We start from the raw sequence: 19,261 nt of genomic DNA on the forward strand, positions 1-19,261 counted from the left end.
GGGCCATGTGACACATCAAACTTATTGGTAATGTCACAAGAAAAACAATGGTGTGCTTGGTTTCAACGTAACTTTATTCTTTCATGAGTTATTTATTAAAATATAAAGAAATGAGGGTTTACTCAAGACTTTTGCACAATACTGTACAATCAAAGAGCGCTCAGGAAGATTTAGCTCATGCTGAATAATCAAAGTGTATTTATCTCACAGGAAGGTGAAAGATGCCATCGACGCAAAAGTGATCCTGATTGACGTGTCTCCCCTCTTCAACACTGAAATTGACAACATTCATCTAGAAATCATGAACCTTAAGAAGAAACTCACTAGTGTGCCAACTGATGACATAAATGACCAACAAAAAGGTACAAATATTGCATTTCTTTGAATGTTTTGTTTTTAAAATCACTTCTGAGGATTTTAAAAACCTTTAGAAAAACTACACATGATCTTTTTCTGAGTTTTTGAAGACTCCACAGTTAAATTAAAGATCAGGACATGCACGTCTTAATATGAAGCTAAATACCTAAAAATGTTCACTTATCTCTAACAGAAAGTGAAGAAACATAAATATTCTCAGAAACTGCTTTCATGGTTCAGTTAAAAACAGAGCAGATCTGTTTGTCAAGCAAGGAATTCATCTTTTTAAACATAATAGAGTGAATATGACATGAATCATAAAACATCAGAAAACCTTTGTTTTCATCACAGAGTAGACTTCATGTTTCATGATTTCACTTTCTCTGCTTAGCGCGTGTCTCATCTGAACCTGTTGTAGAGCTGTTGGATGAGATCCAGACGCTTTACAGAGTCTTCATGTTGGAGCATGAGAGAGTGAGAAATGTCAGCAAAGCTGTAGAGGACTCCATGGACACCAGACAGGAAGTCAAACACAAACTGAGCATGTGCAACACAGGAGACCTGGCACTGCTGAAGAAGAAGGTCACAGAGCTGAGTGTGGTTCAGCTCAACCAGAAGGTGAGTATCTTTACCAAAAGATCAACTTATCTTTATCCTTACCAAAGAGGTCACAAGGGTTTGAGTTTTAACCTCTGGTGAGGTCGCTGACTGGGAGCAGCTCAGCTCCTATAAAACTGGAGGGCATGGTGATCACTAAATTCAATCAATTTTTAGCCAATGATTTAAATGCAGTTCAATTCAGGTTTATTTACATAGCACCAAACCTTACAGCTGTTGTCTCAAGGTACTTAAATCATAATCACAGGTCAGCAGATCAGAGATGATGCCAAACATGTTTAGTTTACCGCACTCTCCGTTAGAAAAACCGAACACTAAGACAAAATGTCAAGCGTCTCCTTGTCTTGAGCAAACCGCACCTGTTTTAGCCAGTACCGTCAGGTCAGACAGGTACACCTGAAAACCACTGGCACATTTTTTACAAAGAACAAACCTATGAATTTGGTTTGGCCCAATGATGTAGGCATGACATCACCAACACCAAACCTACCTTTCATTAAATCAAGATAAGATGATGTAAACATGCAAATTGTTCTTTGTTGGAAAATGTCCTATCTAGAACAACCACATGCAGTTTGTCAAAAAACAAACAAACAAACAAAAAACCCTACAATGTAAACATTGAACTGTAAGGTCATATGACTAATATATCACGTGAGTAGCGGCAGGATTAAATGAATAGCTGATTGTCCTGGTGTCTCAATGCTGCTGTGCAAATCATTGATTGCATGTGATCAAATCAACACTAACCGCTGGGTAAATGTGAATGCCGTTTAAGCAGTTTGTTGTGGTGTGATAAAGGTCTGTGGAGATCCAGGTTTGGAGGACTGTTCAGGGTGTACTGGAGCTCTTTGTGGGCGTGATCTGGGAAAAAGGAAGTGCGGAGGTCCAAATTGTAAAGGAGCTGTTCCTGTCAGTGAGGATGCTTCAGAGACTGCAGAGAAGCTGAAAGACCAGCTCGTGGATTTGCCTTCCAAACTGCAGGACATCAGGAACAAGGCAGGTCTATACTGGAAACACTGGTGAATGCTCGGGGAACCACTATAGGAGTGGGGTGAGGGTTAAACACAGGTTAAACCTGCAGACCTCTAACCAAGCACCACATTGGTGTGGAAGTGTGTTGGTGGTGTTTTGTGGTTTCATTTGACGAGACAGTATCAGTGAGTTTTGCATCTACATTTCTTTGACATTTGTGTGTGATCGACAGAACACTAGAGCTCTTCCTGTTTCACTTTTTTGGATGAACAAACAGAAATGTTTGTTTCAATTTGATGACTCAAATCACATTTTCTTTCCTTCCTCACACAGATCTTTTAATATGGCAGATGCTAGTGCTGTACCATTATAAACTTACATGTAGACCAATTACCATAATGTCATATTTCGCATCCCTCTCCACAAACTAAATCTTTTAAAAGGTGATTTCTTTTGTCAGATCAATAATGCCAATCAGACGACTCAGGATGCCAAAAACTGGGCCAGAGATCTGCAGGACCGGATCAGCAACAATACAAACTCGTGTGAGAGAGAGAAAAGCAAAACCAGAGAGCTTATTCAGCAAGTCAAAGACTACCTGATGGGTCAGTGCTCACTCCACATTCATTAACTTATTGTTGTAGAGCAGTCATGTACAGTGTGTTGTTTCTCAGCCTGCAAAGATCATCAGACCATCTCACTTTCATCAGTGAGACATAGACACAAAAATGAAATCAACAGATTTAAGAGAAAGTCATTCAGATCATTTATAAGGACACATAAAATGGCGAATGTGGAGGTCCTGTAGAGCTAGAATAGAATAGAATAGAATAGAATAGAATAGAATAGAATAGCCCTTTATTGTTATTGTACTTGTAGAATAAAATTGTGGGTGCTGCACACCAACTGTGCCTGAATAAAATATAAATAGTAGACAAATAGAACTAAATGATAAGTCTCAGTGTAGGTCCTCAGTCAGGTCACGGAAGTCTAAGTGTGCTGCCCTCACGACATGTGACCATGTGAAGCTAGACAGCCAGCGAACAAAATAGACGAGATCTTCCACACAAGGCTTGCTTTTCTTGCTTTTAATGAAGATCCTTTAAAGCCTTATCCTCTCTCAAGGCTTCTCCTTGCTATTTCTTATTTGTAACTGAAACATACAGAAAGTGAAAATAAATTGCTAGCTAATACACATCTTAATGACAAACTTAATGATTAGCCTAGCTTAACACGTGCGTTACATTAGCATCACAGTTCACTCCAGGTAAACACATATAAAAGTTATTTCGGAACACATTAATACTCACAAAGACGAACGTTTCCCAAGGTACAAGCGTGTAGGGCACTTTTAGCGTGTACATGAACTCATTCACTCTTTTAATTCTGCTAGCTTTGCTTTGGCTTTCGCTAGCCTTATCCTTTTCTATTTTATCCCAAAATGCCCTCGCTCTGCGTGTGTACAATCGCCAGTTACTCTTAGAAATCAAAGCATCGTATGACCTGGCTCTTAAACAAACGGAGACAGGAGATGATTATGGGCCTCCTCCACCACTTTTTGAGCCCTATATTCCGGTTTATCTGTGCCAATACTCCTACACCACTTCCTGGAAGAAGCGCCCAAGGAAACGAGGAAAGCGGGCTGGTACACTCATCAAAGTCCGAGCTCTTCTCCATGCTTCTTGTGGAACTACTGGACCAGCAGAGTGCATCTTTAGATGGATCCTGCCTGTTGTCCCTGGAGCTCCCACGACACTTGATCCCCCGCTCTCAGCTTTCTCTCGCACTCCAAATGGCTTTACTAAATGTAAGATCATTAGCAAACAAGACGTTTGTATTAAATGACTTCCTAAAGTCACAACAGTTGGACTTTCTGTTTCTGACAGAAACATGGCTTCAACCCGGTGAGTCTGTAGCTTTTTCGGAACTGGTTCCTCCTAATTTCTCATTCTTCAATCTCCCTCGGCCCTCTGGTGGGGGGGAGGCTTAGCCACCGTGTTCAACGCTCGATTTCATTGCCATCAAACATTACAGCACGACTCATTTTCTAGTTTTGAACTCCAGCTGTTTGAGCTACACCTAAACTCTGCTGCGCCTTTGCTGTGTGCCCTCATATACCGTCCTCCCAAGTTTAATAAGGATTTTATCAAAGAGTTTTCAGGTTTTATGGCTGGAATTGTTCTTAATTTCGACAGTTTTTTAATCCTTGGTGATTTTAACGTCCATGTCTGCTGTGACTCTAAACCTTTGGTCAAGGACTTTTTAAATATTATTGACTCTTTTAACTTGACCCAGTGGGTTACCGGTCCCACGCATGAAAGAGGTCACACACTGGACTTGGTGCTCTCCCACGGGCTGGATGTGTGCATCACGGAAATATCCGAGTTGCGCATCTCCGATCATCTTCCTGTGTTGTTCACTCTAACGCTGCGCTGCTCGGTAGATAAGCCGTACGCTCCAGCGCGCAAAAAGTGAGCGCTTAATGCTCTAACAGCGCCCGCTTTTTCTGCTGCCTTTATGGATTCTGGAATAATTAACTCCAACTGTAAAAGTGTTGAGGACCTTTCGGACATTCTTCATTCTACCTGCACTGATATCTTGGACTCTATTGCTCCGCTCAGGACTGTGCGCGCTAAACATTTATCAGAGCCATGGTTGAACGAACATACGCGCTCCCTCAGACGTGACTACAGACACGCCGAAAGGAGATGGAAAAAGGACAGATTGCACATTTCCCTACAGATTTTAAGGACTCGTCTTTCTGCTCACCAAGAAGCTGTAAAAACTGCAAAGACAAAGTTTGTCTCAAATTTAGTGTCAGTAAACAGTCACAGGCCTCAGGTACTTTTTAATGTCCTTAATCGCTTTCTTAGTTCACGTGATAATGCCGGAGTCATTTCTTCACCAAGTATGTGCGATGATTTTTTAGCATTTTTTAATGACAAGATTCTATCGATTAGGGCTCTTGTCTCGTCATCTGCTGCTTCAGATCCGAGTCTTTCTCCTGTGTGCTCAGCTGTCTTAGAGCAGTTTGATCCCGTCTCCCTTAATGACTTGACTGCGGTAGTTAGTGACCTTAGACCATCACACCGCCCCTCTGATTGTCTCCCTCCAAGCTTGCTTAAAAGCACTTTTAATACTGTTGGGCCTTTTATCCTGAGATTAATTAATATGTCCCTTGCTACAGGCTGCGTCCCATCATGCTTTAAACAAGCTATAGTTCAGCCTCTTCTTAAAAAACAAAACCTGGACCCAACTGTTCTGTCCAACTACAGGCCAATCTCAAAGCTTCCATTTCTATCTAAAGTCTTGGAGAAAGTGGTCTACCTACAGTTGCAGGCCCACCTTGATTTTAATATGATCTCTGAAAAATTTCAATCTGGTTTTAAATCACTACATAGCACTGAGACGGCACTTTTAAGGATTTTTAATGATATTCTTTTAACTCTGGACTCTGGCAGCCCTGCTGCCCTTTTATTGTTGGACTTGTCAGCAGCTTTTGACACGGTCGACCATGACATCCTGTTATCACGGCTAGAATTTCATGCTGGCCTAAAAGGATCTGCCCTACAGTGGTTTCGGTCCTATTTGTCAGAAAGGTCTTGTCATGTCAATATGGGCCCCCACAACTCCAAAATAGCCCCTCTTAAATACGGTGTACCTCAAGGCTCTATTTTGGGTCCTGCCCTGTTCGCACTCTATTTGTTGCCATTGGGCTCCATCTTCTCGCGGTACAGCATTTCATTTCACTGTTTTGCTGATGATTTGCAGATTTATCTACCTTTAAAAGCAGGGTCAGACCATCCCCAGCTCTTATTACGCTTCCTTGACGATGTCAAACAGTGGTTGTCATTAAATTTTTTAAAGCTAAATGAAAATAAAACTGAGGTTGTCATTTTTGGCAACTTTAATCATATCGACAGCACTCTGGGCGCCCTTTCCTCGTATTGTAAAACACATGTAAAAAACCTCGGTGTCTTCATTGATGGTTCTTTTAAATTGAATAAGCAGGTGAGTGCAGTAGTTCAGTCCTGCTTTTTTCAGCTAAGACAGCTAGCCAAGATAAAGCCATACCTCCCGGCTAACGTCTTTGAGGGTTTTATTCACCTTTTCCTTACTTGCAGATTAGACTACTGCAATTCATTGTATTATGGTCTAGATCAGGCCACCATCCATCGTCTTCAGATGGTTCAAAATGCAGCTGCTCGCCTGCTAACTGGTACCAAACGGAGAGAGCATATAACCCCAGTTTTAGCTTCTTTACACTGGCTTCCTGTCTCCTACAGGATCCAATTTAAAGTTTTACTTTTTGTTTTTAAGTCACTTAATGCCCGAGCCCCTCCTTACCTGTCTGAGCTCCTCTCTGCCTATGCTCCAGGAAAAACCATGAGGTCTAGCTCAGAATTAATGCTGTCCATCCCACGGACTTATCTCAAATCCCGTGGTGATAGATCCTTCTCTGTGGCAGGTCCCAGACTCTGGAATAGTCTCCCCTTAAATATTAGATCTGCACAAACACTTGAGCAATTTAAATCATTACTAAAGACACATTTTTATGCCCTGGCTTTTAACACACTATGATCCAAGCATTTTGGTCTTATTTGAATCAGTTTTAGTTATTGTTTTAATTCTTTTATTGTCCTATTATTGTTTTTTATTGTTATTATTGTATTACATTGTTGCTTTTCAATGCCATTTTTATATTGTTAAGCACTTTGTGCAGCATTGGCTGTTTGAAATGTGCTATATAAATAAATTTGACCTTGACCTTTGACCTTGACCTTAATACTGCCGAAGCACTTTTCACAGCATTACCGGAGAAAATACGTCAAAGATAGGCGAATGATCAGAGCGCTCCCTCGCTCCCATTTCCGCACATACAATACAAAGATCGCTTGTGATAACGATGTCGCACTCTGAGCAAATTTCAAACCCACACATCTTAACTGTTTTTAGCATGAATTACTTATAATATTTCTTAACTTTGAACTTATTTATCACCTTGCTTATGTAACTTAATCAGATTATGCACTAACTACTGACTTTTGACCAAAAGGCATAACACTAAGGAGTTTGGAAAGAAAGCGATGGGACATCTTTAAGTTTGTGAACATGTTTCATCCAAGAGGCTTCACCAGTTCTAAAATTAATTGATGGGTCATCCAATGTATTTAAACTGTAGTGGGGGGTTGTTCTTTAAAAGGGTCATGGGTAGATTCAGGGTCACCTGGTCCAGCCCTAACTATATGCTTTAGCAAAAAGGAAAGTTTGAATCTTAAAAGTAGAGATAGTGTCTGTCTCCCGAATCCAAACTGGAAGCTGGTTCCACAGAAGAGGGGCCTGAAAACTGAAGGCTCTGCCTCCCATTCTACTTTTAAATACTCTAGGAACAACAAGTAAGCCTGCAGTGTGAGAGCGAAGTGCTCTAATAGGGTGATATGGTACTACAAGGTCATTAAGATAAGATGGGGCCTGATTATTTAAGACCTTGTATGTGAGGAGCAGGATTTTGAATTCTGGATTTAACAGGGAGCCAATGAAGGGAAGCCAATACAGGAGAAATCTGCTCTCTCTTTCTAGTCCCTGTCAGGACTCTTTCTGCAGCATTTTGGATTAACTGAAGGCTTTTCAGGGAGTTTTTAGGACTTCCTGATAATAATGAATTACAGTAGTCCAGCCTGGAAGTAATAAATGCATGAACTAGTTTTTCAGCATCACTCTGAGACAGGATATTTCTAATTTTAGAGATGTTGTGCAAAGATTAGATATATTTTTTGATGCATTCTCAATAATCCAGAAAAGTAAATCTCCAAAAGTTGATTCTGTTCATCTGGACGTAGCGTTTTGTGGGAGAAACGTTTCGTCACTCATCCAGGTGACTCCTTCAGTCTCAGCTGACTGCAGGTTTCCCCAATCTTATAAAGAGTACATTTGCATAATGACTGAAACCAGCCCACTGAAGGAACAATGGGCTGGGAGGTCAGTTCCTTCATCATGATTATGCAAATTCTCATGACCATTGATCTACAACCACTGATCAATGGTCATGAGTACCATTCACAGATAGTTGGGGAATGGCTGCAATCACAGCATTGTAAGATGGTGACAGATGTACCCTTAGGCCCCCTCCTCCATTCAGAGATGGTCTTTCCCTTTTCACGTAAATGGCCTCCTTGACTCCGCGCTCAAACCAGCGTTCCTCCCTGTCCAGGATGTGTACATCCTCATCATAGAGTGTCCACTGGCCTGTAGGTGTAAATAGACTGCAGAGTCCTGGCCTGACGAGGTAGCTCTTCTGTGTTGTGCCATCCTCCTGTCCAGAGGTTGTTTGGTTTCCCCGATGTATAAATCCTGGCAATCCTCCTGGCACTTAACAGCGTACACTATGTTACTCTGTCTGTGTCGGGGGACCCGATCCTTGGGGTGGACCAATTTTTGGTACGGTGTGTTTTGGGGTTTAAAAGCCACAGAGACCCGGTGTTTAGAAAAAATGCATCTCAACTGCTCCGATACTCCTGACACATATGGGATCACTACAGGTTTTCGCTTAGGCAGCGGTTGTCCTTCTCTCCTGGATCGGCTGGAGCTTTCTTTAGGCACCTTCCCAGCTTCCGAGCGGCCAGGGAAGCAGAAGAACATCACATCAAGAAGGCCCTGAGTAAATGTGGTTATCCCAGCTGGACATTTGTCAAAGCTGGGAAGGAGCCTAAAGAAAGCTCCAGCCGATCCAGGAGAGAAGGACAACCACTGACTAAACGAAAACCTGTAGTGATCCCGTACATGTCAGGAGTATCGGAACAGTTGACTGAAGAAGTCACTTGGATGAGTGACGAAACGTTTCTCCCACTGAGAACACTACATCCAGATAAACAGAATCAACTTTTGGAGATTAGATATATTACATAGTGTGGGAAGAAAACAAACTATTTCTCCAGGCTAAATGATGATCTACTAAATTAGTAAGATGCCATTTCCTCTCCAGCTTACAAGTTATCCGCTTTAAGCTGTGTGTTTGATAGTTATACCAGGGAGTCAAGTACTTCAGATTTGAGGGTCTCTGTTTCAACAGCCACAGCATCCAGTTGTACATACTAAAGATGTAAAATTATTTGAGACATTTTAGTATCTACATGAATGTTAAAGCAGTTGTAGATACTATATTGTTCTTTCATTGTGAATTTTTAAGCTTGGTGTGTTTTTGCTGATTGTTGTTTTGTGCATTTCTCCAATCCAAATTCACAGGCAGTGTTAAATCTGTGACAGTTATAAAGAACAGGGCTCAATGGTGCAAATTAGCCTTTATACATGTAGTGTATCACGTCCACTTTGAACCAGCAGCCACCAGATGGCAGCAAAGTACAGGATGGATCCTTTGAAGTCAGAGAGAGAGAACGTGGGTTTACAGAGTATGTTGGTGCTGTTGTGATGCTGTTCTATGTGAGTATGTGTTGTTTCTCTGCAGGAAACCTTTTCATTGCTCTTCACATTTCCTCCCTGACAGATGACATGGTTCCTCCAGAGGACACTGAGAAAATGGCACAAGCTGTTTTGAGAATCCAGCTCCCACAGTCACCTGCTAACATCCAGTCCATGATCAGTAACGTCAGCAATTTGTTGAAAAATGCCACCAGACTCCTGGAGGACTTAAACAACCTGGACAAGAAAGTCAAGGCAGCCAGAGACCTGCAGCAGGAAGCTCGGGACCTCAAGTCAGTGCTGACAACATAAAAATGACGTAAAATTTAAATTCAAACCAAAAACTAGAAACTATAAATGAAATACAACCTTTAGCCTAAAACAGGGGTGGGGGTGCTCCAGGCCTCAAGGGCCGGTGTCCTGCAGGTTTTAGACATGTCAGCTGATTTAAGTGGCTAAATGACCTCCTCAACATGTCTTGAAGTTCTCCAGAGGCCTCGTAATGAACTAATCATGTGATTCAGGTGTGCTGACCCCGGGTGATATCTAAAACCTCCAGGACACCGGCCCTTGAGGCCTGGAGTTGCCCACCCCTACCCTAAAACCACCATCAGCTGCAGTTCCTCTAACATCCAGCAGAGGCTCCAGCAGTGAGTCATCCCCATGTTAAGACTTTACCACAGAAACCTCCATGTTTACTCTTTTGATTTTAGATCATTTGCTCTCTCTCATCTGTGTTTCCCCCTATTTTTGTCACCAATGAAAGAATCTATAACATTTCAATATGGAAATGGTAAGGACACAACTTCTCTCTACAACGCTGTCCAACAGGAGCTTGATGATGTCATGAACAATATAATACCGCGACTGTGAAGATGACCTCAAACAGTATCAGAGGCCATTTTTCATTTTTAGACTTTCAGACAAACACTCAGGAGTTTTGGACACATCCACGGCTGATGTGTGACTGCATGAAACATTATTTTTCTTCATGAGTTTTAGATGTTTTTCTCAGGTATAGTGAGATGCTTTCAGTGTTGAACTGGTCCTTCGAATCTTCGGCAGCAGGAGCAGGATCAGCTTTCTGAGTCTGAGAGTCGCTGCTCTCTGATGTTTTTACCTCCTTTTTTACCTCCTTTCTGATTAGTGATTTATAGGTGGAACACATATTTGTCCTCCTCGTGTTCTGAACCTTAATCGTCTTTGTTTATTGTATTTAGGGAGCAGATGGAGAACACTGATGTGAGGAAGATCATTCAGGATATTTATGAAGCAGACAAAGCTCAGGACAAAGCTAACAACCTCTTGGAGAGAGTGAGCAGAAACAAAGATGAAACCAAAGACAGGATCCGAGATGTAAAACATCCCAAATATTTCACATATGATCTCTTAGATGTTTGTTCAGCCTGATGCTGATGTGCTCGTGTTTGTTTTCTGTTTCAGGCCGAAGTCACACTGGACAACATTGAGGCGAGGCTCATGATTCAGACTGAAGATCTGTGGAAAGAGATCGAAGCTATGAAGGATAAAACTGAGGAGAACAGAGAGGCAGCGAGAGAAGCCAGAGAGGCGGCAGAGAGTGCTTTCAACATGACCGCCGATGCAGAGACGGTAAAAACACCAATAGACACATTTATATGTGTTTGAGGCTTTTAGACAAGAAAAATCTGTGTAAAACTCTGAACTTTGCACACAACTTTGAGTCTCTGTCTTCAGTTTCACCTCTCAGATGAGAATCAGAACACTGTTTCTGTCAAACAGGAGCTCAATGATGTCATGGAGCAGCTTGAGGTTTTAAAGCAAAAACAACAGAATCAGGAGGTCGAGGGTCAAGCTGCTGGTCGACTGAAGAACATCATGATGGAAGCTGAGGACATAAAGAGACAAGTGGAGGACAAACTCCAGCAGATACGAGGTCAGACCGCTGACCTGCTGGTGTGTTTGAGGTGTGATAGGTGTGACCTTCAGATAAACTCTGAGGCACTGAAATGTCATCTCTGTTGTTACTGGACAAAGTAAAATCTCTGTTCCCATCACAGCTTTGCTTCTGTGTTTAACTGTTGTATGTTTCCGGTCATGTATCTCCACTCCCACATCTATATATAGATCCATAAATAGAATAATGTTTATTTCGATCGTGTAAATATAACTGAAATAACAAGAGAAAAGAAAAACCTAAACATCAAGTTTCATGATTATCTCCATATCTACACAATGTGTACGCTCGAAAAGAAGTAGGATGAAGTTTGCACCTTTTCTGTTCCTACCCCCTCATTTCAAATTCCAGTATTTACAAATCAGTATTCAGAATTCTACATTATATAATCCATACATGTTTAACTATATACAAGTCTACTCATATACAACACACACATAATTTAAGCTCATAAACCAAAACAAAAAAAACTAAATTTTTACATAAACTAAGCACGCAGTGGTTAACACCCACTAAATCTCAAGTTAAGTCAAGTGGCTTAATTGTCATTCCAACCCTGTGCAGTGGTACACTACACAGTGAAAGGAGTTCCTCCATATGGTGCCACACATAACAGACAATAAACACAGGACTACATAAAGTGCAATGTGCAAAAATTATTAAGAATAATGCTAATAATAATAATAATGCATTTTATTTATAGGTGCCTTTAAGACCCTCAAGGTCACCTTACAATAGTACAATAACAATGACAACAATACAATATATTAAAACATAGTAAAACTAAATAAAAACATAAGGTAAATGAGGAAAAAAACAAGCATAAAAGTATAAAAGCTAAGAAAGGTAAAAATGTACTAAGACGGACTCATAATGAAGGGTATGCAGTTCTGAATAGATGGTTTTAAGATGTGATTTAAAAGTGAAGAGACAGTTTGTGGTCTGGAAATCTGGTGGAAGTGCATCCAAAGTCTCACAGCAGAACAACTAAAGGCTCTGAGTCCCATGGTAGTCAGGCGGGCAGGTGGAACAGACAGAAGGGAAGCTGAAAGAGAGCCGAGTGTACGAGGGGGTGAGTATAGGGCTTTGGAACTATTGTAGGAGCGGGGCAACATTTGAAGGGCACGAATCCAAACAAACTGTTTGGAAGGATGATTGCTACGAAGCATGCTTAAAAACAGCTCAAGTGAAAAAGGACGGTATAGAGACAGATTGCATCTGGATGCAGAGAGACGGTATTTTCTCCAAAGCCCTATGTATGGAGAAGATCAGATAAATATGGAGGAGCGAAGTTATTAAGCACTTTGAAAGTAAGAAGCAGGACCTTGAAATTGGCACGGAGGTGAACTCAAAGCCAATGGAGCTGTTTAAGAACAGCTGCTATATGTTCAGTGGATCTATTTCTGGATACAATACGAGCAGCTGTATTTTGAATTAACTGCAATTTATGTAGAGATTTATGAGGTAGACCACAGAGAAGAGAAGTACAGTAATCGAAAAGAGATGTGACAAGAGCATTGACAAGTATGGCGGTACTGTGTGGAGTGAGTGAAGGACGAAGGCGGTTAATAATATGAAGATGAAAATAGGAAAACCAAGTGATATTATTTATATGTAAAAAATTGCAAAAAATTTTTTTACATATAAATAAACAAAGACAGTGCAACACCAGACAGAACACAACGATGCAGGCACAAGACAATGCAGACACAACGGTGTTAAAGTAGGGTGACCAACCGTCCTCTTTTTTTGCACTTGTTGAAATGTATTAAATATTAAATATATTAAATATTTTTAATTTCACAATTATAATAACCACACAGAGAAGGCATCGTTTAAATATGTTAAAGTTTTCTTGAAGCAAACTATATTATTAAAGTTCTTCATGACTGGGCCAAGTGTCCTCTTTTTTGGAAATCAAAATATGGTCACCCTAGTTAAAGAAACTTGCAAAAGACTATTGTGCAAAAAGTCACTTGGTGTATGAAGGTGTGTATGTGTGTATATGAGGTTCTGCAGATAAGTGCTTGGCAGTGACGCGTTGGAAGATGTGTGTGTGTGTGTCAGTCCAGTCACTGAGAGTTCAGGAGTCTGACAGTTTGGGGGAAGAAACTGTTCCTGAGTCTGGCAGTGAGGGCCCGAGTGCTCCGATACCTCTTGCCAGAAGGCAAAAGAGTGTGTGGGGTCCTCCACAACGCTGGTGGCTTTACAGATGCAGTGGGTGCAATAAGTGTCTGTGATGGAGAGAAGAGAGGCTCCAGTGATCTTCTCAGCTGCTCTCACTCTCCGTTGTACGGTATTGGGATCTGATAGGGTATTGGTGCAGGTACCACACCAGACAGTGATGCAGCTGCTGGGGACGCACTCGATAGTCCCTCTGTAGAGGGATACTAGAAGGAATCTCTGAGCTTTGTAAAAATGTCTTTCATATATATATATAGCAGTCTAACATTATCATTGTGTTTAAGTACTGATTTTGGCAGAAATGATGATACAACATGGGAACAAATTCATGATTAGGTGTAGCAGAGTAATGGCCAACCAACAGACTTAACACACATGACATGCATGCTGCTAATTGGGGGTAAATGACCCATTCAGTGAAAGGGGTGTGTTCAAATTAATAGCAGTGTGGAGTTCAGTTAGGGAGATCATTCAGTCTGTGAAGAAATGGGTGGCAATGATGGCCCTTATTTAAGGAATGAAGTCAGCAGATGTTTTACCTGCTGGTTTTAGCCCTTGCTTACTGAGGGAGAAAGAACTGTGATCAAACAGTTGATTGGAGAAGGGAAAACATACAAAGAAGTGCAGAAAATAATTGGCTGCTCAGCTAAAAAGATCTCAGATGCTTTGAAATGGGAAAGAAAACCTGAAACACGTGGTAGAAAAAGGAATACTACCATCTGCCTAGATCATACAATGACAAGAATGGCAAAGAAGAATCCAGTGATCAGCTCCAGAGAGATTAAAGGTCTCAGTTTACCTGTGAGAACTTCAACAATCAGAGGACACCTATGTGAAGCCAGATTAAGTACCACTGCTGAAAAAAACCACATGTATTGAAAAGGTTACACGTTGCCAAAGAACACAATGGCCTAAAGACAAGTGGCTCAATATTCTGTGGACAGATGAGAGCGAGATTGTTCTTATGGTGTCGAAAGGCCGAAGACAGTTTGTGAGACGACCCCCAAACACTGAATACACGCAACAGTACACCGTGAAGACCGTAAAACATGGAGGTGCAAGCATCATGCTTTGGGGATGTTCTCATACTTTGGGGTGGGGCCCATTTATTGCATAACAGGCACCATGGACCTCTTTCAGTACCTAAAGATACTGAAAGAGGTCGTGCTGCCCTATGCTGAGGAAGAAATGCCCTTTAAATGGACGTGTCAGCAGGACAACGATCCCAAACACACCAGCAGACCAAAAAGATTGATGTCATGAAGTGGCCAGACCAAACCCCGGACCTCAATCCGATAGAGAATTTGTGGAGTGACCTCAAAATTTCTGTTTTTGATGCAAAACCCAAAAATGCAGAAGATCAGTTTGGGCTGCAATTTCTGTTTGCAGGTGTCAAATGTTAGCTGACTGCATGCCACACAGATGTAAAGCAGGGATCAGAAATAATGGTTATACAACTAAATATTAGTTCAGCGCTTAAAGGAAAAGCAAAATCTTTATTTCATTTTCAGTTCATACTGTAAATATTCCAGTTTGTAAATGATGCAGACACTCCTACTTTTTAAACAACCTAATAGTCTTTTTCTTCATATTCAGTAGAAATAAAAAGACAAGAAATTAAAAAATTGTTCATGTTTTCATTTGGAATTGAATGTGCATGGCTCCCAGTAGCTTTGTATATATGGAAATAAATCCTATTAGGAACATTGAACTTTTCCTCTGTTGTTTTAAAAACACTGCTATTATTTTGCACATAACTGTACACACGCACACACACACACACACACATATATATATATATATATAAATATATATATATATATATATATACGTATATATGTATATACATATATACATAATGTATATATATATGTGTGTGTGTGTATATATATATATATATATATATGTGTGTGTATATATGTATATATATATATATATATATACATATATATATATATATGTGTGTGTATATATATATATATATATATATATATATATATATATATATATATATATATATATATATATATATATATATATATATATATATATATATGTAAAATGGTAAATGGCCTGTATTTATATAGCGCCTTAATCGTCCCTAAGGACCCCAAAGCGCTTTACATATCCAGTCATCCACCCATTCACACACACATTCACACACTGGTGATGGCAAGCTACATTGTAGCCACAGCCACCCTGGGGCGCACTGACAGAGGCGAGGCTGCCGAACACTGGCGCCACCGGACCCTCTGACCACCACCAGTAGGCAATGGGTTAAGTGTCTTGCCCAAGGACACAACGACCGAGACTGTCCAAGCCGGGGCTCGAACCGGCAACCTTCCAATTACAAGGCGAGCTCCCAACTCTTGAACCACGATCGCCCCAACACACATATATATGTATATATATATGTGTGTATATATGTATATTATATGTATATATATATATATATATATATATATATATGTATATATGTATATATATAATATGAATTAAAATGAGTTTCTTTGTGTTTCTGCAGACATGGAGCAGAAGATCCAGCAGCTGCTTCACAGAAGAAACCAGAAAGCTGCTGAAGTGTCCGACCTGCTGGAGGCGGCTGAGTCGATTCGACAGGAAATCTCAACTCGAGCACAAGCATACACCGAGTGTACTGGATAGATATACTGTAATACTGCTAATAGATACCAGTGAGTACTGCAAACAGCAGTACTGCTCAGAATCTGCTGTAGCTGAATTTATTCTGAATCTTATTCACTGTTTGTACTTATGTTTTTTTTTTTCTTTGTTTCAAGTTTTCAAACTTTTTAAAGTTTTTCTGTTGAGGTTTTGAGTTGTTTTTAAATACAGTATGCTACAATACAAATGAAGACATGCCTTTCGAAATATGAGGACAGAAAACAACACTGATGAACAGTTTCAGTTATTCTGTAATAAACTCTTCATCAAACAGCTTCAGGCCTGATATAACAGAAATATCCAATTAAAACTTTCTGGATAAAACAAGTATTAAGACTTGTTATATTTATGTTAGGATTTGGTTTAAATCGGTGAGTCTGACCTTAGACACAGATCCCTGAGTGATGCAGGAGTCTCTCTCCATCATCTCTGGGGAAACTGATAACAATTCATTACCTTTCCTCTCCTTCAGTTACTCGTTGATGTAGTCACATATGTAAGATTAACTTTTTATAGGACATCACCATCCACCCTGACACCATGCATCAGTCTGCATGAGAGCACTAAAGTCCTCCTCCTGCTGTTTCTTTCTGATAATGACTGTAACACATTTCTCAACCATTCTGAGAATATATATTATATCCTTACTCTTATTCCCCTTATTGTATCTGTAACAAGCAACTTCTTTCGGTGCTGTGCTACTGGAAACTGAATTTCCCGGAGGAACCCACCCGAGGGATTAATAAAGTTTCATCTAATCTAATCTCTAATCTAAAAAAGGCGTTGGGCATGAAAGATGGTCCTCAGTACTGTGAGTCATTTATTTCTTTTGCTCCAATTACACTCAATGACTTAACTACAGTAATGAGTAAAATGAATTTTGCGTGATTGACCATGAAATCTTACATAATAAGCTAAAAGGTTTGCCTGGTGTCTCTGGCTCCCGTTAGACTGGGTTTGTTTCCACTGACAGGACCTCTCACACTGCATCTCTAACCTGTAGGCTTCCACAAGGTTCAGTTCTGAGTCCATTATTTTCTTTCTACTTTCTGCTTCCTTTAACTGGCATTATTCAATCTTTTAATAACATTTGTCATTATTTCTATGCTGATGACATTCAGCTGTACATGTCTTTTTTAAGCCTCATGAGCTGGATATGCTGTCCACCCTAGTCCACTGATTAACACAGGTTACTGATTGGCTCTCTAGTAGTTACCTTGTTTTAACTGCCAGAATGACTGAGACCATAATTATAACCCTTATAAACTAAATCCAACAACAGTCAGCTCCTTACTTCTTTTTGTTTAACTACTAAATTTTGGTGTAATAATTGAGTCTTCTCTGGGCTGTAAAATCTTTTTCTCATTCTTATTTCTTCCATTTAAGGAACATGTCTAACATTTCTTCTCTTCTTTGCATTTAGATTTTTTTAATGCCCTGTTTACCAGCTTAGATAAATCATCTCTTTCAAAGAAAACTATGTGGGCTTCATAGATAATTAAGAAACCTGTTAGAAGGCATGTCATCCATCCCACTTTGGATGGAGGAGCTCTCATTTGTAGAAATTACGCCAAATTTAATAAACCCCCTCAAAACGTGACTATCCAGAGTTGGGACCAGGAAGCAGAGTTGTTTCTCTCCTCCTGGTATCCCCCCTCAAAACGCCAGACCCCTTAGAGAGTGTGTCTGCAAAAGCCAGAAAACTTAACAAAACTTAACAAAAAATTGTAAACACAAAAATCACAAAGAAATAACAATACAGAGTCCTCAACGGCACCAAAGAGTAAAACAGTAAAATGTGGATTATTAAATATTAGGTCTCTCTCCTCCAAGTCTCTGTTAATACATGACTTAATAATTGATAAAAATTTAAAAAAATCAATTTACTCTGCCTTACAGAAACCTGGTTGCAGCAGGATGATTATGTCAGTTTAAATGATATCACCAGGTTATTAGGTTATTCTAATCATCAGAAACCTCGAAGCACAGGCCGAGGGGGCGGTGTGGCAGCTATTTTTCACACCAGCCTATTAATCAACCAAAAACCCAGACAGACTTTTAATTCATTTGAAAGCCTGATGCTTAGCCTTGCCCACCCCAGCTGTAAAACTCAAAAACCAGTCTCATTCGTTATCATCTATTGTCTACCTGGGCCTTACACAGAGTTTCTGTCAATACTGTCGACCATAATATCCTATTAGAGCGATTAGAACATGCTGTAGGTATCACAGGTACTGCGCTGCAGTGGTTTGTATCATATCGATCTAATAGATAGGGATGGGTATCGAAAACCGGTTCTTGTTGAGAACCGGTTCCCACTGTTTCAATTCCTTGGAATTGTTTGGCATTTTTGCAAACGATTCCCTTATCGATTCCAGTCGCCCCAAATGACGTCACCGCGCTGCGGAGCGTCATTTACCTGGCAGGAAACATGGCGGCTCAAACGCTAAAAAGTTTGGTCATACTTTACGAGAACGGATGAAAACAGGGCAACTTGCAATACTTGCAAAGTAGATATTTCATTTAAGGGAGGAAACACTACGAATATGCAAAAGCATTTGCTCACAAAACACGCGATGACCTTAAATGAATGTCGTGTTTTTAATTCTGCTCCGGACTCGTGAATCTCAACCCAGCAGCAGCAGTAACGTTTGCACGTCCTCTCCCGTTAATGCGGCAGGTAAATAATCAACTAATACACAAACAGGGTCAAAACTTCTGTCATGCGCACCTCGCCATATTGGGCGGTATTGATCCCCCTCACAGGGCCTTGTTCTGCTGCGTGGTCAGGTGCAGCACTAATAAAAGACACTTTCCTGTTGTTTCAGATAAAAGAATACGAAAAAACCTGGATACAGGCATCAGATAAATAGTACAACACAATAACAATTATAAGTTACTTGAATTTTTAAAATCATCAGTATGTTTTTCAAACAGCATTTGGCCATCTAAATCTCTTTCTAGTTTTTTCTTTCTTGTCTTCTTCATCTGCCTCCTCCACCGCTGCTCCCACCTTCTTACCCTGTGTGAGACACACAGAGTAACGAGCTCCAACGCATTTATGGAGCTTGCTGGGGTAATCCCGTGAGTTTC

General features: G+C 40.4%; 1 protein-coding gene across 1 annotated transcript in view; it reads left to right on the plus strand.

Moving 5' to 3' along the window:
- Nucleotides 1-16,238, plus strand: part of lamb4 (laminin, beta 4) — a gene marked incomplete at its 5' end in the record, with an annotated part of 92,256 nt that extends 76,018 nt beyond the window's left edge. Inside the window, 9 exons of the mRNA XM_063477421.1 lie at nt 211-362; nt 749-975; nt 1,777-1,974; nt 2,411-2,555; nt 9,452-9,659; nt 10,587-10,722; nt 10,810-10,977; nt 11,128-11,281; nt 16,011-16,238. Coding sequence (XP_063333491.1) covers nt 211-362; nt 749-975; nt 1,777-1,974; nt 2,411-2,555; nt 9,452-9,659; nt 10,587-10,722; nt 10,810-10,977; nt 11,128-11,281; nt 16,011-16,150 — 1,528 coding nt within the window. The remainder of the gene's footprint in view (nt 1-210; nt 363-748; nt 976-1,776; nt 1,975-2,410; nt 2,556-9,451; nt 9,660-10,586; nt 10,723-10,809; nt 10,978-11,127; nt 11,282-16,010) is intronic.
- Nucleotides 16,239-19,261: the final 3,023 nt, after the last annotated feature.

Source organism: Pelmatolapia mariae, linkage group LG7 (assembly GCF_036321145.2).
Source record: "Pelmatolapia mariae isolate MD_Pm_ZW linkage group LG7, Pm_UMD_F_2, whole genome shotgun sequence".
NCBI lineage: Eukaryota > Metazoa > Chordata > Actinopteri > Cichliformes > Cichlidae > Pelmatolapia > Pelmatolapia mariae.